The 22,239-nt window shown below is 37.6% G+C and overlaps 1 protein-coding gene across 32 annotated transcripts in view; it reads left to right on the forward strand.

The window, feature by feature from the left end:
- Nucleotides 1-22,239, forward strand: part of CAMK2D (calcium/calmodulin dependent protein kinase II delta) — a 275,015-nt gene that overhangs the window by 82,407 nt on the left and 170,369 nt on the right. For all 32 annotated transcript variants that reach the window (XM_060299011.2, XM_060299029.2, XM_060299023.2 and 29 more), the window contains exon 3: nucleotides 7,600-7,659. In XM_060299011.2, coding sequence (XP_060154994.1) covers nucleotides 7,600-7,659 — 60 coding nt within the window. The remainder of the gene's footprint in view (nucleotides 1-7,599; nucleotides 7,660-22,239) is intronic.

Genomic DNA, 22,239 nt, shown 5'->3' on the forward strand with positions numbered 1-22,239 from the left:
CTCAGCAGCCTCTGAGGGCTTCACTGAAATACTGCAGAGTAATAATGGAAGCTAATAATGATGACCCTATCATGTCAAAAACATTAAATTATTTGTCATCTATGTAAGAAAGCAATAACTATTAGATCGCCCCCTTCCTAACACACACACACTCAAGAGGTTAACATTTTAAAGCTTTATCATTTGGGGGAGTAGTTACTTTTCAAATTTACTTACTGATAAAAGCTCCTTCCCTGAGGCTGCCAGATAAATAAGTTGTTGCTTTACGTAGCTTTAATGATACTCATTGCTTTTCGAAGGTGATTCAAGGCTAGCACTTTAATTTCACTGTGATCAGAGTTATTTTGCATAAAGATTAAAATTTGACTTGGAACAGGAGTGAAGGATTTATTTTATTAGGTCCAAATTCACATTTTTTACCTCACTTGAAATAAAATATCTTATTAAGTATCAAAAAGTACCTTAAAGCTGGAAAGAAATAACATTTTCTCAAAATTCTCAGAAACTTTTTTAAAATCCGGAGTTCTCTGTACTGGGTACTACTATTCCCCACTGATTCTTTGTCAAAACTGAACAATAATATATTTTCCTTAAGGCATTTTGATACGGTAAGTCTTCAACCATATATTGCTAACAGCATGTACCTTATCAGGCCTGACAAGATTGCAGCTTGACGAGTTATACTTTTATTCATATAACATTGTGAACTTGAGCTTCAAAGGAAGAATAAAGCCAAACTATTATAGGTTGAGTACTTTAATAAATATTAAATTATAAATGAAGCTGGTTCTACACTAGCTGTAGGGGGTGTGGATAATAAAAGAAAATCTTCAAATGGTGATACACAGTATTATGGATGTCTTTCTTGCCTTTTGTAATCCGTCTTTGCCTCTTACCATTGTAGTTGTAAGTGCTGGGAATGATGAGGTAGGGTGTATGATTTTTTTTGCCCACTGAATTAAAAGTAGAGGAAATTTTAAATGTAGAACTAATTTTTCTCTTTAGCAGGATAAATACAGAAGTGCGCTTTGGTGATAATAGGCACTTCATCACTCCTCCTCACCTACCTACTCCCTCCAAAGTCGTGAACTTGATGTTGAATGTGAAGCACACCGAGCAATATGCATTTCCATTTAATGAAGACTTTAGTTCTGTCATCATGTTTGAGATGTCACAACATGCCCTGATGGATGAGTGCAGAATGCCTTATGTTTCATAGGAGATCACTAAGTGATGCGATTGTATGGAAGAAAGAGTAAGTGAAGCTGGGTATCAGAGAGAAGCTCATGAGAACCCCAGTCCTCGTAGTCAGATGCGGCACACACCCGCTAAGATGGCCCCGATGGTCCTTGCTTCCTGCTATCCCAGCCCTTCTGTAATTACTGCCCCTTAAAAGTGGGCCAGCTTAGTGACTCGCTTCTAACCAAGCACATATGGCAAGTGTGATATCCGTCACTTCCTGGGGTTAGGCTAGGAGAGATAGGGCCTTCCATTTTGCTAGCAGACCCTCTCTTTCCCTTGTTGGCTTTGATGAAGCAAGTTTCCATGTTGGCACGTGGCAAGGAAGTGAGGGCAGCCAGCGGCCAGCCAGGAACTAAGACCCTCAGCTCAACAACTCTTGAGGAACTAAATACTGCCTCCAACTATGTGGGCTCAGAAGCAGATCCTGCCCAGTTAAGACTTTCGATGAGACCCCAACCCTGACACCTTCACTGCAGCCTTGTGAGAGACCCTAAAGCAAAGGGCTCAGTTAAAATATGCCCAGGTTCCTGACACACAGAAAACGCAAGATTGAAAATACGTATTGTTTTAAGCTTCTAAGTTTGTAGTAATTTTTAATACAGCGATAGAAAACTAATACTTAGGTCTATTAGTTAGCTAGAGGCTGCCATAACAAAGTACCACAGGTGAGGTGGCTCGAATGACAGAAATTTATTTTCTCACATTATGGAGGCTAGAAATCCAAGATCAGGTGTTGACAGGGTTGGTTTCTTCTGAGGCCTGTCTCTTTGGCTTGCAGATGGCCATCTTCTCCCTGTGTCTTCACATGGTCTTCCCTCTTGGCATGTCAGTGTCCTAAACTCTTTAACTCTGTTTCTTTTAAGGACACCAGTCGTATGGCATCAGGGCCTACCTTAATGATCTCATTCTAACTTAATTACCCCCTTTAAAGACCCTATCTCCAAATACAGTCTCATTCTGGGGTACTGGGGGTTAGTTCAGCATATGAGTTTTACAGAGACACAGTCCATAAGAATAGGCTATATAAAATTCTATAATTATGTTTATCTCTTTAGCTAAGACACTATACCACTCACTTATTGTCCAAAGGTCTTTTGCTGCCTTGATTTTCTTTATTTTTCACATGATTATATAGGTATTAGATGATGTATAGCTCACATGGTTTAGCATATATATTTGCATTTTCCTGTCTCCATAACAAAATTATAATTCCTCTAAGCATGTATTTTTCATATGTTTTACATAGGCTACTTTACAGTATTTAAGATGGTGTTAGATACATTTTCAAAATCTGGTTTAACATTCTGTGTTTATTTGTATATTTCTAAATAACAATATTCTAGAAGTAGCTTGTCTTAAGAATGAAGACCGTTGGCAGGGCAGGAATAAAGATGTAGACATAGAGAATGGACTGGAGGATGGGGAGGGGAAACTGGAAGCTGGGGTGAAGTGAGAGTAGCATCGACATATATACACTACCAAATGTAAAATAGTTAGCTAGCGGGAAGCAGCAGCATAGCACGGGGAGATCAGCTCGGTGGTTTGCGATGGATGACCTAGAGAGGTGGGATAGGGAGGGTGGGAGGGAGGCTCAAGAGGGAGGGGATATATGTATGCATATGGCTGATTCACTTTGTTGTACAACAGAAACTGACACAGTATTGTGAAGCAATTATACTCCAATAAAGATCTATTTAAAAAAATAAAAATAAAAAAGATTTTCAAAAAAAAAGAATAAGTTTTGGGGATCCCAGAGGGAGTAAGACACAGCACCCACCCTTAAAGAATTCACGCCCTCATGAGGAAGCTATAAGGGCTTTGCTTCCGTGAAATTTGAGGTCATTCCAAAATATTTTGCAGACTCTGTAAGGAAAGGGTCTGACTCTCAATGATTTAACAAACATGGATACCATTAAAATATTTGACTTCTTAAAAAAAAAAGAATGAAGACTGTTAAAACGATAGGGGGCTTGAAGAATTTATATTTATTTGAAGTACTTGTAATTCTAGATGGTAAGGCCAGAGAATATCTGTCTTTATATTTGGTAATCCAGGTATAATGGATATACTGTTAGATCCTATCCAACGCTATGCTGATTCTTTAAAACACTATTTCTTTTTGAGCTATCTATAACACTATATATGTTTAAAATATTTTCCTAAATTGTCAAAAAATATGTATTATTATGAAATAGTTCTTTATAATGTATACCAGTGGTTCTCAAAGTGTGGCCCACAGACCCAGGAGTCCCCAAAACCCTCTTAGGGGATCTACAAGGTCAAAACTATTTTCATAATAAAGCTAAGACATTATCTGCCCTTTTTTTGGTATGCGTTGGCATGTATACATATTACACAAAAGAAATAGTGCATAAAATTGCCGAGGCCTTTGCATGAATCAAGGCAGTGACATCAAACTATACTATTGGACTCTTATTTTTCAACATCATGCACTCATAGACCAAAAAAAAAAAAAAAACTTCATTTCACTTAAAATTGTCCTTGATGAACCAATTAAAATTATTACTGTTATTAATTCTTGACCTTCCATCACACATCTCTGGAACATTCTGCATGACTCAGTGGGAAGAATGCATAAAGCACCTCTATTCCATATTGAAGTACAATGATTATCTCAAGGAAAAACCCCTGCACAGTTGTTTGAGTTGGGAGCTGAATTAGCTGTTTCTTCATGGAACACCATTTTTATTTGAAATAACAACTGAGCAGCTAGCTATGATTATTCAGATTTAGGTTTTCAACAGACATTTTCTCAAAAATGAACAGAGGGAGCCTATCACTTCAAGGAAAACAATGGATAGCATTTATTGCCAATAACACAGTTCAAGCTTTCAAACAAAAATTAAAATTTTGGAAAACTTGTATCTGCCCGTGAGAACTACACTCATTCCCAAATTTAAAGAATTTTCTGATGAGATTAATGGTGATATTAACAGTTGTTACTTTTCTGATAGTGTGTAATGAAATGTGTCAGCAAAAGCTATATAACATACTGAACCAATATTTTCCAGATGACCAGTGCATCATATTTTAAAATTATGCCTGAGTAAAAGACTCAAAGTGCAAGAAAGAACAATGGATTTTAATGTAGCAGGGTAAAATTTTATTATATTGGACAATATCCAGTGTTGAAAATAAATTTGATTTAAAGTTTATAACTTCATTGATATGATTCATAAAGTTTATTGATAAGGTTTCAGGTTTCACATTGCAACTAACCTTTAAGAAACTACCATTCATGGAGTTTGGGTATAATATTAAAGAATAACATCTACAATTATCTGAAAAAGCTATTACGACACTTCTTTGTCCAACTATATAACCTTGTGAGTCAGATTCTCTTCATACACACAACATATTGCAGCATATTGAATATAGAAGCAGACATGGGAATACAGATGTTGTCTGTTAAACCAGACATCAAAGAGACTGGAAAAATTTAACAGTGCCACTCTTCTCACTTTTTTTGGAGGGGAGAGGGGAATATAGTATTTTTCATGAAAAATACGTTACTGTGCTGGAAAATCAGCATTTTGCTGCCATCATAGTAAAGACTGGTTCAGGCAAGAATCATCACTGATGCTAAATCTAGGGGGAAATTTTTATGAAGAGCAGGATGTTTTCATGGTCTTAAAATGTCTTCCCACATACTTGTTAGTTATAAAGGAAAATTAAAAAGATAATTATTTAGCAAAGAAATTCAACAGCACCTTGACTTGTGATCCAAGTTATCGTCACTTTTGAGGAGCAGTTGGACAATGTGTATCTCCAGATGTGATAGCCTAGAAGGATAATGTTCTAGCTGAGAACACATAGTTGAGAACATATGTTGTAGCTGCAAACACATAGCCTCAATCAAATCATGAGTAAACATTTGACAACACCAAAATGAGAAATATTCTCTTAAAAAAATAGACATGATGGTATTCTTCAAAAATGTCAGGTCATAAAAGGCAAAGGGAAACTGTGGAAATATTCCAGATTAAAGGAGCTAAAGAGAAATGACAGCTAAATGCTGTATCTGACCCTAGACTGGATCCTGCATTAAAAGGAGAAAAATGCTATAAAGGTCATCACCTGGTTAAATTGAGAAAATTGGAGTGTTGATGGTAACTTATTGTCTTAATGTTAAATTTGCTGAAGTTGATAACTGTACTATGATTGTAAGAGAATATCACAATTCTTAGTAATACACACTGAAATTTTAGGGGTAAAGGACCTTGATGTTCATAACTTGCCTTCAACTGGTTCATTAAAAATTATTTTGGGTATAAATATTTATATTTATATATATATACATGTGTGTCAATTAGATAAATATATATATACATATACACGAACATATACAGGGAGGGAGAGTGTAAATGATGTAGAAAATGGGTAAATGTTAATGTGTCTGAATAAACAGTACACAGGTGTTTTTTGTACTATGCTTTTTTTAAAATTAATTTTTATTTGAGTATAGTTGCTTTACAATGTTGTGTTGCTTTCTACTGTACAGCAAAATGAATCAGTTATACGTATATATATCCCCTCTTTTATGGATTTCCTTCCCATTTAGGTCACCAGAGTGCGTTAAGTAGAGTTCCCTGTGCTGTACAGTGTGTTCTCATTAGTTACCTATTTTATACATAGTATCAATAATGTATATGTGTCAATCCCAATCTCCCAATTCCTCCCCCCCTCCTTGGTATCCATACATTTGTTCTCTACATCTGTGTCTCTATCTCTGCTTTGCAGATAAGATCATTTATACCATTTTTCTAGATTCCACATATATGCGTTAATAGATGATATTTGTTTTTCTCTTTCTGACTTAACTTCACTCTGTATGACACTCTCTACACTCTGTATGACACTCTCTAGGTACATCCACATCTCTACAAATGACCCAGTTTCACTCCTTTTTATGACTGAGTAATATTCCATTGCATATATGTGCCACATCTTCTTTATCCATTCCTCTGTTGATGGACATTTAGTTTGCTTCCATGTCCTGGCTATTGTAAATAGTGCTGCAATGAATATTGGGGTGCATGTTGTACTAGTCTTATTCTTTAAATTTTCTGTAAGTATCAGTTATTTCCAAATAAAAGTTTAAAAGTTAAATGCAGTCACTTATGTTAATGTAATGGCTTCATTATTGTTTTTAAGTGAATTTATGAATATATGTTTAAAGTTTGCCTCGATTTTATTTCTAATAAAGTAAAGTAAACATTAATAGATCTAATCCACATAAACAAAAGCTTCGGGGGGGGTCCTTGATAATTTTTAAGAGTGTTAAGGGGTTCTGAGACCACAGAGTTTGAGGACCATTGGCATAAACTGTGTGGGTGGTTAGGTAGGTGCCCCCCTCATTCTCTTAAGGCAGTTTTATGACACTAGTTAATGAGAGCAGATTTGGTAGATGCCACTTATGAATATTATAATCTTAACCTCTCTCTGCCTTAGTTTTTGTACTTGTAAAGTAGGGATAATAACATTGCCTATCTTAGAGGGCTATTGTAAGGTTTAAATCATTTCCTCTATGTAAAGGCTTTCAATAAGGACCACACTCTACAGTACTGTTCTTATTGGCAACGTATATTTCTGTGGTGTTCTTGCCTCTCTCTGCCATTTATTTTGTGTCTTGGCTAGTGATTTTGGTTATAATTATGTGCATATGAACTACTACAAAGAAACCAAGAAGAGTATCAGATGGTTTTTTAAATGCAAGTTTACAGTAGTCTGTGCCCCTTCAAGGAAATGGTTAGGGAAACAGAGCAGGGTGGAGATGAGCAAGCAGTTTGGTGTTTGGGGAGTTCTTGGTATATGGAAAAGCATAATACGTCTAGGAAGTTGGATTAAAAATTGTGGGAAGAGTATTTGATAGAAAATATGACTGGACAGGGAACACTTTGTTGTTAGGGATAAACTGGGATTAACCCTATTTAGCACTGGTTCCATTGGCATTCCACTTGCCAGATAGGTATCCTTTGCTTAAATGTGTATGTCTATATTGGCATATTTAAGTTGTTGTAACAGTATATACCTAGGGTAGGGATAAGAAAGAATACTATTGTTTTGTGCCATTTTTACTGTTTTCCCCAGCAAAAGTCTAAATTCAGCTTTGTTTTATACCTCATTCTATCGAGCTTCAAGCCAATAAAAAATAATTATATTGTTGAACTATTGTGTTCACCTAATTCCAAATTCAAATGATGACTTTTTTTTAAAAAAAAAGAAACCAAAGGATAAGTAAATGTGAAGGCTTTATGTCATTTTGATATGCTGTTTATTGTCATTTAATCTCTTTTGCTAAATGCTGTGATTTATTTTTCTATTTTTTTTTAATAGATCATCAGAAACTGGAAAGGGAAGCTAGAATCTGCCGTCTTTTGAAGCACCCCAATATTGGTAAGGAAATGTTTTCAGTACATTTTAATTAGTAACTAAAATTTTGCATCATGTAATTTTACCGTAATTTAAAAAATATTAATTTAATAAACTAGAATATTTGCAATTAACAAATAGGTTCCTAACTTTTGATCTTGTTACATTTGTTTCTTCAAAGTTTTTAAAAAGTTTTTCAGAAGGTAGCAGTTCTTTCATACAAGCACTTTAAAAATAATATAAGCTATTACTAGTTGAATAGTGGTTTTATGTATCTTTAAGGATTGTTCAGCTGCTGCTACTGAAGTACAGAGGGACAGAACTTAGGCCATTATATTAGTCACCTAAGTTACTTTTCACCTATCCTGTAAAATGTTTACCTCATAATCATTGCTACTATTCAAGAAACTAGTAAAATTGTTTTAGAATATTATCCCTCATGAATATAATGGCATGATAATGTTCAAAACTGAAAAATATTGATGAATACAAAACAAATGCAAGAAAGAAACAAAGGAAAGAAGAAGCTATATTCTGTGACAATAGTTTTATTTTCAAAAAATGTAACCATCCCACCTCTGTCAGTTCTGCTGTCAGCCAAAGTATTTCTGACATGCACGGTATGAGAGAGGGAGTAATCATGCAGTAGAATTAGCAAAATCATTCACTGAGAAGGTTTATATTTCTCTATTTTTATGTATAGGGCCATTCAGTGTCTATTCCTTCCTTGAAGTTTTTAGTATCCTGCATTTTGTGGGTTACTTAAATAGACACTAACAAGTAAATCAGATGCATTAACAAACTAGCAGCTGTCTAATAAGAGCCTTCTGGTTTAGAGAGAAAACAAAACAACCTCTGAAATGTAAATATACCTTTTTATAAGTATTTTACCCTGATAAAAGTCTATGGCATTTCTTGGTTGGCTGTATTATTTTCCTAGGGCTGCCATAACAAAGTACCACACACTGGGTAGCTTAAATAGAGAAATGTATTTTCTCATAATTCAGGAAACAAGAAGTCTGAGGTCAAGGTGTAGGGAGGGTTGGTTTCTTCTGAGACCTCTCTCCTTGTCTTGTAGGTGGCCATCTTTTCCTTGTGTTTTTACATGGTCTTCCTTCTGTATGATGTCTCTTTTTTAGTTTCTTCTTCGTGTAAGGGCACTAATCATATTGGATTAGGGTCCATCCTAATGACCTCATTTTAACTTAACTACTCTTTTAAAGACCCTAGCTCCAAATATAGTCCCACGCTGAGGTACTGGGAGTTAGGATTTCAACATGAATTTTGGAGGGACACAATTCAGCCCATAATATTGGCTAAAGAGAAATTATACAATAATGACCCACTATAGTTCAAAGAGTGCTTTCCTTGCTCAGGTTTAAGATAAAATGCAATCTTAGTTTACTGAACTTGTTATTCTTATGAAGGGGAGTTTTTTTTTGCTTGTTCGTTTTGTTTTTAATCAGGATCCTTCTATGAAGCTCAATTTTTTTTATATAAATTTATTTTATTTATTTTTGGCTGCGTTGGGTCTTCATTGCTGTGCGCGGGCTTTCTCTAGTTGTGGTGAGTGGGGGCTACTCTTTGTTGTAGTGTGCAGGGTTCTCACTTTGGTGGCTTCTCTTGTTGTGGATCGTGGGCTCTAGGTGTGTGGGCTTCAGTAGTTGTGGCTTGCGGGCTCTAGAGCGCAGGCTCAGTAGTTGTGGTGCACAGGCTTAGTTGCTCTGCAGCATGTGGGATCTTCCTGGACCAGGGCTCGAACCCATGTCCCCTGCATTGGCAGGTGGATTCTTAACCACTGCGCCACCAGGGAAGCCCCAACAAGACAAAATGTAAAAGCTATTCTTTAAATTGTAGAAAAAGAATCAGGACAGGACATTTATGGGATGATGGATTCTAAGATCAGATGAACCCTCAGGTGGGCATGTGTATTTTAAACAACCAATGCTCATAACTTATTTTAATAGAGTATATTTAGGAATACCAATTTAGAGTTTGGAGATTACTTTTGGAAGTGCAATTTAGAGTTCAATTATAACACTTATTTCTAGCATTTTATAATGCTTGCTGTGGTTTAGTTTGATAGAAAAATTGTCACTTTAGGAAAGGTAGTGCTATATTCTCATTATTTTTAAGTTTGAAAATAGGCATTTGTTTTCTTTAAAAATGCTCCAAAGGTAGAAGCGTTTGCTCTTTGAATTTGATTTATAGTGCATCTGCTTAACAAAAACAACCTCATCTCTGACGAACTTGCCATGGAGTGATGATTGTGTCAGGTTACTGTTTGATATGTTAATTTTGTTGATTATTTTGTTTAAAATGCTAATGGACTGTTGAAGGAAAGGAAATAGATATATACAGTAATATGACTTGAATTCTTCTGTTAAAATATCTTTTCACATTTTGTATTTCAGTGGTCATTTACAATATGTTGTCTATGAAATGACAGAAAAATTATTTGGTAGGATTTTTTTCACACTACTGAAGTTCAGTAGTTCACTGTTCAAAGATTACTTTCAATTTTCAGTAACAGGTATATTGTGTAAGAGTTTTAACCAAAGGCTTAGAATAAGAAGAAAAATTTCTATAGCCTACAAAATTACTCTCCAAAGAAGATGGCAGTAATTTTTGTGAATCCATTATTTTGATGTATAGGAAATCTTGTCTTTCATTCATTCTGTTCAGAAAATGAATAATTGTACTTACAAATATTTAATTGGAATCTTACATCATGTAAACAGTTCCCCTGTAGAGATATTCACAATTATAATTCCCTTGAGTATCAGTGGTTTTGAATATTCAGATGAATTTGGGTTGGATTACTTGTAAAAAAAAAAAAAAAGGACAGTGTTTTGTATTAAGAGCAAAACTCTTACTTTAAAATCAAAGGGGTGAAACAGTATTTTATATTTTGATTAGCTCTGAAAATAACTTAAAAATATTATTAAAAGATACTGATTTAATTTCTTCCTATCCATTATTTTTTCTTCTAATTTCTTAATCATTACATGAGTTTTTTACATCAACATTTGATTTTAGAATTAAAATGTTATGCCAGTTTGGATACACATAAAATGAAACAAGATGAGCAAAATAAAATATATAATTTGTGATTTCCAATGATTAGCATTAAGCACTGATTGAGTTGAACAGTGCTAACTCTGTTGCAGTTAAAATACTGAAAGACTACGGAGATGAATGAGACATAGTCCTTAACCACAAGGAGTTTACAGTTTAGGAGGGCAGATTGTGATGTATGAAACTAAAATACAAAGTGGTTACATCCTATAATGAAACTCTTACTGAGTGCCATGAGAGTACTAAGGAATAAACCAAGAAGTTTAACTGAAATACGTTGGGTAATGAACAGAATTTTGCCATAAAGGAGTATGGATTGGACTCGATAGCATTATGGAAAGAACATCAAAAGGAAAGATCAGATATAAACGTCCTTGTCACACTTGAAGAATGATAGAAAATCTGGAGTGATTGGAGTATAATTTGTGTGTTGGCCATCAAGTTGGATTGGGAGTAATAGTGGAGAGTCTTGACTTTCTGTGTCAAGGAATTTTATCGCTAATCTGTAGAAATAGGAAATTATTAAAGATTAATTTAGTTGACACACATGATTATATCAGTTTCCCCGAAAGACAAATTTGGTAATAATAAGCATAATTGTTCAGAGTCAGGAGAAACTGGTGTTGAAAAAGCATTTAAAAGTCTTTTGAATTAATTTATGTATAAGACGTGATGAGTTCGTAGACTATGGTAATGGGAGCAGAGAAGGCAGAAAGGGCAAAGATACCGGCTACATTGTGAAGGTAGAATCAGACCATCTTGGACAGCAGTTATATTGTGGTGAGTGGGATAGAAGGAGGTTCCTCTGAGTTGTCTGTTTTGAGTGACTAGAGAAATATTGATTCCTTTAAGAACAGAGAAAACAAGAAAAGAAAGTTGGAAGAAATTAGAAATTTAGTTGAATATGAGAACATGAAATTTTTTTTAAAGATTGGAAAATATCTCTTTTGGGGGACCATGGACAAAAAGAAAAATAGAAAAAGCAAACAACACCACCTAAAACCCTGATCATTCACTTTTTGCCAGAAAGTGTAAGTCTCTAACTACTTGGACATTCCTCTTCAGGATGGAAGTGGTTGGCAGTCATTATGATCATCCCTCCTAGACCAGTACTTGACGGCAGCTAGACTCTTGGTTTTGGGTCCTTGTTTACATAGAGGAAGTCTAGATAGTCAGATTCTGCTCAAAGTGTCTTCTGAACATGCAAGATAGTCTCTGCGCAAACTCCATCACCTAACTGTGGTTTAGCATTTCTAGGGTGTTCTTTCTCCCATGGTCTCTCAACCAGAGTAAGGCTCACTTCTCACTAGTCTCTCGTGCCTTAGCCAAACATGTATCTTTTCTGACTCAGTACCTTAATTACTTTAATTTGCATTTATCTTATCTGACTTACATGTGGGACACGACATAGAACTCTACAGAATGTGAATACGTATTTTGGAGACACGTGGGGATAGTGAGAGTGGATAAACACATGTAACAGTATGAGGATTGTGAAAGGTGCCAAAGACAAATGATGACAAGTGCCTACTTGTAAAGAGCATGAAACGCCTTTTTTTTTTAAGAGCTATAATAACAATAATTTTCTTAGCTTATTTTTATTTTCAGTGTACTTTAAGATACATTTTTATATAAAATAGATAAATTTTTTCTAGATAAATAAAAGGAAACTATATTTTGGGGACAAAATATTTGGAATTGTACAAAAAAGCAATATTGACTTTTTTTCACTTTTAACAATAATAGTTCAACTGTGTTGATTTTAGGCAGACTTACATCAACTTTTACTCTTATAAGTACCAAGACTATGTTTTATTAACAGGCTTAATTTTATTGGAGCTATAATTAAGTTGTAATATTGAAGATCAGATGTTTTCTTCAGCCAATTGCCATTCCCCAATTTCTCACTTAAAAGCTGGTAATTCCAGTTATATACTTAAATTTATTTGTTAGGAACTTTCCAACAGAAGAACTCTGATGAAACATGGTTTTCAAATGTCATTCTCATATGTGTAGATTATTCCAGTGACCTTTTCTTTTGATATTCCGTATATAAATCTGCCTTTCAAAATTAAATTACATCTCCTGGTCACTTTTCTAATAATACATTCATAATATGGACAAGAGAAATAAGATAAGGCCATTTTCCCCTACCCAGAAAGCCAAAGAATCAATGATTTATAATCACTGAATTTCAACCTGGGGTGATTTTGTCACCTTCACTGTCTCTTTCTTCTGGGGCAATTTAGCAGTGTGTGTTTTGTTGTCACAACTGAGGGTGCCCATCTGGCATCCGTTGAGTGGAGGCCACAGATGCTGCTAAACGTCCTACAGTGCAAAAGACAGCTCCTCACAATAATGAATTATTTGGTCCAACAAGCTAATAGTGCTGAGATTGAAAAACTCTGATTTAAGGTAAGAGTGACAACAATAACAGTAAGACAGATAGCCAGCCTTTACTTGCTGGATCCATGCAATTTCCTTACATTAAAATAATGAGTCAATGTGTCCCCTTAAATGAAGGACAAGTAGGCAATGACACTTGCATAGAATATCCTGTGAGCAAAAGTTTGTAAAATACTCCCTTTTAACAAAAAAGTAGAAAAATAAAGAACTAGTTTAAATGTCAACCATAATTAAGAAGAAACACAGATTAGAATTTTGTTTTTTTCTAAGTTGTTCAAAAAGGATATTTATATAATGAAACATTTTTCATTTAAAACGAAGTGAAAACTATGTAAGTCAATATTTAAGTAAAGTAGGAGAATGCCTCCCAAGAATCAGATGGAGGTAAAAAGGAAATCATTCTTCAGTGAAATAATTTTATCGTCGTTGTGAATCACTTAGAACAGCGACTCTTACCATTTTTGGATCTTCAGCCTCCTTCAGATAAACTTTTATAGGCTATAGATTCTCTCTCTTCACAAAATTGCATATTGACATCAAATTTTTCATATAGTTTGGAGTACTTACGGAGATCAATAAAGCCTAAATATGGACCTTTGGACCATAGATTTCATATTAAAACAAAACGAAACTTATTTTGAAGAAATATAGTGAAATGACCTCTTACTCTTAAATGTGATTCTCATGTTAGTCTTAATGACCTTGTAGTTCATATAAAAAGATCTGCACAGTTCTCTCCACCTCAACTCTCATCTTCATAAAGCATGCATTCGTTGGGGATGTAGTCTGTGGAAGGGAGAAACACCACCCAGTTCACTTGAGAATTAAACCCTCAGACAGGAACTAAGCTAACCTCACATTTATTTATGCCTATTTGTATCTTTACATTATTAATCCCTCCCCAAAGAATTTGTTAAGAAAATAAATAAGATTTTAGATATGCATCTAGCGAAGAGAATAAACTGCTTTTGAAACAATTTGGAAGTATCTAAAGGGAAGCAGAGAAATTGCACTGTAGGCAGAAGCCAACCTAGCGGAGACTGGTGCTGACAGATGCTAATTACAAGCCTTTAAAAATCTGCTCATTAAAACTCAATGCTCAAGTTTTATTAGGTAACCTTGGCAAGCCTGATTCCTTACTTCACGTGCCAAAAGGTAATGAAATTTATTTAAATAAAATAGAATAATTCCGCCTTTCAACTAATTTTGACGGGTCTTGTCCCCAATTAATCTGAATCAGTGATGCATTACTATGATGTAGCAGTTGCAGAGCATCTCCCAATAAAAGGGAAAAACAAATGAAACTCTCTCCTGAGGTCTTCCCATAAACTAGACAGTGTTATTTAATTGTTTGTTTTTTGAGACTAAAGGGAATGTTGTTTCGTAGTTATTTGTTTTTAATTTGGGAACATTTCAATGTTTCAACAGTGAATTTTAACAAGATTACTCTGGCTGCTGTGCGTCTGACCATGTCTCTCCTCTGCTCAGAAACTGCTCAGTGGCTTTCTAGTTAGAAGACAAACCCTAGAGTCCTCACGATGGCCTGAGACCCTACACAGGGATCACCAGCCACTTTATCTTCCTGATCTTAGATCAGCTCCACTTCTCTCCCCAATACTTGCTCTGCTCCAGACCCTCTGGGCTCCTTGGGTTCCTCAGCTGTGCCCTGTGTTCCCTCTGAGGGTGCTGCTTCTGCCCCAGCAGTTCTGTAGGCTGCTTCCCTCAGGCCTCTCTGCTCACCCATTGCCTCATCTGGAGGCGTCCCCTGCCAGCTCTCATGCCCACAGCACACTCCCTGCCTTCCTTCCTTGCTTTACTTTTTTGTCTAGCACTTACCATGACACTGTATGCTTAGTTGTTGTTTTGATTATTTTCTACCCACTAGCATATAAAACCCCAGGAAGGCAGGGACTTTGCTTGTTAACTGTTATATCCTTTGTACCTAAAATAGCCTCTGACATAAAGTCTGTGCTCAATAAATAAATGTTGCAGGGATTAAAGAATGCATGGGTGGATATATTTTTAAGTTAAATTTAGATCATCTGAAGGGGAACACACTTCTATTAATATAAGTAGAAGAAAAACATAAATTTTAATTTATGAAATCGTATCAGTGGCTTAGGGCAAGCCCACACCTAAACAAAGACTGTAAAACCAGAGAGCAAACTTAAGGTTTCTGTCTGGTTGGGCAGGTCAACACACCATATGGCAGCATACCTCTTTTTACTGTCTGGTCTTCCTGAATAATCCCTTATCACTTAGTCTGAAATTCCCCATCCTGCAGGAATCTTGACCCACACCCCTCTTGGTGTTGTTGGATATATTTCCCATGCAGCTTGTAGATTCTCAGGCATCCTTGCTGGGAGTGTCAGGGTCTCACTGTTTCTTTTACCTGGCAGACACCTAAAACTGCTAGCTGCTTCCCCATTTTCCTGGGGAGCATTCTAACTATACCCCAGGAAGCAGAACTGTACTATCGATAAAAGTCACCAGTTTCCCCCCCTTGCCAGATCACCCACTTACCTGGTTGGTGATCCTCATTCTTAGACATTTATGGGATAGCCCTGAATTTGACTACTCCACTCCTCAAAGCAAAAGCCTACTTGTCCGATGAAATCGCCAAACTGATGAGTAAAGAAAGAGGGTTGGTTGTCTCTCTCACTCTTGCTTCTTTAATAGGCTTGTCCTGTCCTCAGTGATTCCTTTGAAGGCCTCTGGGAGCCCTGCCCTGCGCAAGGATTGGCGTGCTTTTCCTATAAAGCACCCAATAGGAAGTATTTTAGATTTTGCTAGCCATGCCTTCTCTCATCCTAACTATTCAACTTTGCCATTGTAGTTCGAAGTAGCCATAGATGCTTCATAACTGAGTAGGTGTGACTGTGTTCCAATAAAACTTTATTTACAGACGCTGAAATCTGAAATTTATTTTTTATATGTCATAAAATATTCTTCTTTTGAGTTTTTTACAACCATTTTAATTTTTTTTTTTTTAAGCCTGTTCTCAGTTTACAGACCATTCTAAAGTAGGTATTGAGCTGGATTTGATCTGTGGGCCATAGTTTGCTAAAGCCCTATGCTAGCGTCTAGGAGACCTTCCTTGGTGGGTTATTTGGACCTCAGGTATCTGCTGGACTCCCTAATGCTTTCTCTCCTGGGCCTGGGAAACAGCTTCATCTTGATTCCCTGGCCACCTCGTATATTCTGAGTCTCGGAGGACAGAAGCTAAAATATCTGGGTGCAGTAAAGACCTGTGTGGCTTTCCATTTCTGAATTCCTCTAATTCTGGAAAACAGTTTCATTTCAACTCTGGTTTCTGATTTAGTGCTGTTCCGGATTCTAGGTCTAACGTGATATGAAAAGCCTCAACACTGCTGCTCAGTTTCCTTTCAGTCTGGCTGTTGATCTTGCTGTTACCTGTGCTCCTAGTTGACCCTTGACTGGATTTCTTGCCCTGCAGTGAGGTTCTAGATAGTTGCTGTTCACGGATTTCCACCTCATCAGCCAACTACCACACCTAGGTAACCTGTTAATGTTAGGTTTGGTTAAGAGCTGACATCACTCAAAGCTTACCTGTATTCTTTTTTACTTGACAATTGGTCATGTTTCAGATTACCTCTGAATTTACACACACAGGTGCTATTTCTAAACAATTTTGACCCTGACTTTTCCTCATACTTTTGGATTATATATAACCTAGGCCAGTTTTGTCCTCATTTGGCAGATTTGGTGCCCTCTAAGCTGTGAATCCGACAGGATGTTATTTTTTCTGTTTATTCTAATATTTTTGAGGTGTTTTTCTTTTTGAATCGAATCTTTCCCCCATCCTTCCCAAAATACTCTTAGTCTACTAGGGGCTGTACCTCTTATAAAATGACAGGTAGAATGGCCTCAGTTGAGAGCTTGCCTTTCTTTTTTTTTTTTTTTTTTTTTTTTTTGTGGTATGTGGGCCTCTTACTCTTGTGGCCTTTCCCGTTGAGCACAGGCTCCGGACACGCAGGCCCGGTGGCCATGGCTCACGGGCCCAGCTGCTCCGTGGCATGTGGGATCTTCCTGGACCAGGGAACGAACCCGCGTCCCCTGCATCGACAGGCAGACTCTCAACCACTGCGCCACCAGGGAAGCCCTTGCCTTTCTTTTTTTTTTTTTTTTTTTTTTTGCCTTTCTTAATAATAGAAAACCATTCTGACAGTAATGGGTATAATGAACTAATTTTGATATAATAGAGGACAGTTTCTCTGAGAGTACAGAAGAGACCATATTATATTCACCTTCAGTTGCAAAGATCTCATGAGGAAATCCCGTCTCTCCTTTGGACCTATTTGCACTTGTAAAGCTGACCTGGATCCCCTTCAGTACTCTGCTAGGTTAATCAAATGGGGCGCTGTAATATGAGCACTGATGAGGTGTCTGATGTTTCTCAAAGAGGGAGGGTGATGCCACCCTGAACATGTTGGCCATTCAGGTGTAGGAGAAATTTCCCCTGGTGAGGGAAATAAGCAAACCGCACCTAGGCTCAGAGTCATTCCAGCAGGTTATCAAGATGGGCGGTGCAAGCTGCCATCAATGGTCAACAATTTTTCTCTATGTGTCGACAGCTCATCAGAATTCCCTGGCCTCAGAAGACCATCAACACAGTTCCCAGACCCTGTCCTACTGCAGGTGATTGATAGAGCTGACATGGTTCCTGGTTTTTGACTTGCTCTTCCTGGGCCCTGGACCCAAGTCTACACACTTGAAGTCTGGGCTTATGAGCCCCTGGGCATGACTTTGCAGATAGCTCTATTTGTGACCTGAACCTGTGATAACTGCCTCTGGCCTTGACCTTCCATTTTTCCAACTCTCCACATTGTCCCCTGCTCTGTCTCTCCACACTAAGGCTTTTGTCCTTGTTTGGCTTTTCTATCCTGTTTGCCTCTGATGTCCTGGAAGACAAAATTTTTCATTTCCATTGAAACATCACAAATTTTAGCAGATATTTGAATAGATATAAACTGAAGAAATGTAACTAGTCTACTGAGAAAGATTTTCACTTTTGTGAATTTATTTGATGTTTTGATTAATTACTAGTCCCTGGGTTACATAACATAGAGATAATTCCTGCTCTGTGTGTGTGTGTATGTATATACACAGTTGACCCTTGAACAACTTGGGTTTGAGCTGTGCTGGTCCTCTTATAGATATACTTTTTTCGATAAATATGTACTACAGTACTACACGATCTGAGGTTGCTTGACTGTGCAGATGTGGAACCACAGATATGGAGGGCCAACTGTAAAGTTATACACAAAATTTTGACTGCATGAAGGGTCAGCACCCCTTACCCCTGTTCAAGGGGTCAAGTTCAAGGGTCAACTGTATATAACTATTATTATTTACATATATATATATATAGTGATTTCTTGTTCTTAATTTTAAGTTGTAGTATCTCATTTCACAGATATATTTTCACCTTTACCCCTATGTTCATTTTGCAAATTGAGGACTTTAATGATCACCATGAGTGGGTCATTACTTAGCCCAGCACAAATTATACCATGATTTTATTAAGTTGCCAATAGCAAATTTACTGCCTTAGTATTTTTCTACTATTATTTGAGACTCTTGACAGCATTTTATTCCTAAAGATAACATTCTTTTTAAGAAGTATCTTGGGAGAGTATGAAAATCATTCATAAAGTGTTTTTTTTTTTTGTGTGTGTGTTACACGGGCCTCTCACTGTTGTGGCCTCTCCCGCTGCGGAGCACAGGCTCTGGACGCGCAGACTCAGCGGCCATGGCTCACGGGCCCAGCCGTGCCGCGGCATGTGGGATCTTCCCAGACCGGGGCACGAACCCGTGTCCCCTGCATCAGCAGGCGGACTCCCAACCACTGAGCCACCAGGGAAGCCCCATAAAGTGTTTTAATATCACATGATATTCAAATGGTTATATTAGTGACTGTCTGGGTAACTTCAGGATCTGAAAGGCTAGTAGCTCTCTGAGTGAAGGACTGAAGAAATAGGCAGTGGAAAATATATATTCCAATAAGTGATATTTTATTAAACTAATCTTCCATTCTATATCAGCCAGTTAAGGTTCTTATGCTGCCATGGGTAGTCCCACCAAAGTCACGATCCTTTTCATCAGAGATCAGGAAGAGGGATCTGGTTTCCAGCTGTATCTGGAGTTAGGAAATCTTCCAGTGCCCTATGGTGAAAGGAAGGTCTCTCTTATCCTCACCAGCTCTGAAAGACAGGTGAGGAAGAGAAACCTATGGTTTCACAACCTCTTTATGGAAAAGAAAATAAATCTTTAGGCTGAATGGTGAACACTGCACAAAAGAGAAAGATAAATAGCCTCACTTCCCCTGGCACACCTGACCTGAGAGATTGTGGGGATGCTGAGGGAAGTTCCCTTCTGAGTAGGTACTTTGGTATCAGTTCGGGTTTAATTCAGCCTGAGCTGTTCAGTTGTCTGCTTTTGATGGCATTTGTGTGTGTGCTGACGGTGAGAGGTGGGAGAGTGGAGGGGAGTGGAGGTTCTGATAGTGGCCAGATGCTTTTTGATTTTCTACAACTCTGAAGCCAGTAGTTCTGTATTCCTCTCATCTACCTTTCTACTTCCCAGCCCACTTGAAGATTATGGCTTCTTTGAGATAAAAGTAACTCTGTAGAGCTCTACAGAGCCCTATTAGGAATCCTAATGAATAATTCAAATACACAAAACTGAACTTGTTTCCTGGTGGTGTTGGAACACAGTACAATCAGGGGTGAGCTGGACTGCCAGCGGGTGGTTCTGAGACCTTCATTTGCATAAGATTCCTTTGATAAAAATGCATATTTGTAGGATTCAACATCACAGATTGACCTGGAGTGGGCTCTTGGAATCTGCTATTTACTTACTTGCTCGATTTTTGGGTTTATTTACTTATTGGTTACGTCAAGCACCAAATGATTCTGATACAGGTTTTCAGGGACCACAATTTAGAAGAAGCATTTTTCTAGAGATGATTTTACAAAGAGCTAAATCCCCAGTAAAGCTTTGGGCCAGGAACCTTTTATTCAACTCTGGTAGATCACTAGACTCCCTGTCTTCTTTCTTTTCCATACTAGGTCTAGAGAATGAAATCATTAAGAAGGATTCTTAGATAGCAATAACCTGAAACCTATTGTGTCTAAACACTTACCATAATTATCTTATTTAATTTTTCCAACAAGTACTTTGCAGATATTAGTATCACCTCCATTGTTTGAATGGCTCTAATAAATATTGAGCACCTACTATGTGCTCTGCACAGATGAAGAAGCTGAGTCTCAAAGAGATTGATTAATTTGCCTGAAGTTACTTATTTTATGAAGGGGGGAACCAGGATTCAAACACATTTGTTTGATTCCAAAGTTCACGTTTCCACTACACAAGCCTTCTGTTCTTCACTTCCTCCTCTGGTTAAAGCCATGAAAGCTCTCTGTGCAGCTGCATGACATTTTTATTTAGATAAAGCGCTAGAATATGACCTACATGGTACCAAATATCATTGACACGTAAGGGGTTTCCTACTTGTGTGGGAAGTTGGGACATTTACACATGAAAATACTCAACATTTCAAAGGAGCGTGTCATTAAATGCCCAAATTAGATACATAGAGAAGAGAGAGGCTCGTGTTGTATGTGAAATGTTTTATGCAGGGTATTGGACAGATTTGAATATCTTGAAGGACAAGATTTAAGGGAGCTGGGAACAATGTTGCCCCCAAATCATGGAAGTTGACATGAGTCAGTTCTGGGGATAATACCGAGTAATCATCCTTCTACATTTTAAAGGTTATTAACACACATTTAGCTATGTAAGTAATTCCCCCTTGTTCCCTTCTCGCTGAAAACTTTTTGAAAAAGAAGCACTCTGTTTCCATTCCATCAGCCTCCTCATTCAGGCCCCTGCTCATGTGTTCCAATGGAACTGCTCTCATCATGATTACCAATCACCTTATTACTAAGTTCAGTGGAACCTTTCAGGTTCTGGTCTTACTTGCTGCCTCTCTACAAGTTGAAAGTGTGAGTCACCTGCTTTGGCTTTGTAACGCTGGTGTTTTTCAGATGTCTTCTTTGTCTCTAACAATTCATTCTCAGTTTCCTTCCTGAGTTCCTCTACCTTTGCCTATCCCTTAAATCTACCCAGGGCATCGCAATCATAGGCTGCTTATCCCCAAACCTATCTTTCACAGTCTAGCATTTCTTTCCAAACACACTTCCCACTACCTACTGGGATGTTCGCTTGGATGTTGTACCCTACTGGTAATAGTATGCATGAAATGGGCCTTGTTTTCCAACCCTGCTCCACCGCCCCACCCAGACCTGCTCCTCTGCTTGTGTTCCCTGCCTCAACTTTATAGCCTTGCCTAATCCAGAGACCTAGTGCCATCCAGTCCACCTCTCTTTCCCTTGCCAACTTACGTAGTCGCTGAGCAACGCCTCTCACTTCAGCTTCCCTAATGGCTTTTAAGTCTCTCCTCTTCTCTTTACCCACATACCACAGGCCAAGCTCAAATAAACTTTTCCTCTCCTCCATTCTTCACTTTGCTTCTGAGAAAGATAGTTTTTAGATGCAAATCAGATCTGTCCCACCTTGCCTTAAAATCTTTCCATGGCTCCCTAGTTCCTCAGGCTAAATTCTAAAATCCTAACTCTGCAAAATCTTGTACATTTCAGCTCCCTTAGTTGTTCTGTACTTCTAGTCATGTAGACCACTTCCCCTCCTTCAACCCCTCCTTCAGCCAGTTGTCTCCTACCTCTAACGAACTCCAAACTGTTCTCCTAAATGTGCACCAGGCAAAACTGAGAGAACATTGTATTCTGTGCCTTGTAAGTACCTAACCTTCCCCCTAGAAAGAGGGCCCCTGCGGGAATCACACCTAAGAAAAGAGAAGAGGATGCTTCCTGCAGGTGACCTCTTACCCTCATGCTCGCATTCTCCAACACCTAACTCAGTTTTCTTTTTGTATTCTAGCGTTTTCACCCTTGTTCTCACGGTCTCTCTCTCTCCCTCCCTCCCTCTCTCCCTCTCTCTCTCTCTCACACACACACACACACACACACACACCTGTGTTTCTAATCAGAGCTATTTTCTGTTCAAGCTTCGTACTTT

The sequence above is a fragment of the Globicephala melas genome, chromosome 5 (assembly GCF_963455315.2).
Source record: "Globicephala melas chromosome 5, mGloMel1.2, whole genome shotgun sequence".
NCBI lineage: Eukaryota > Metazoa > Chordata > Mammalia > Artiodactyla > Delphinidae > Globicephala > Globicephala melas.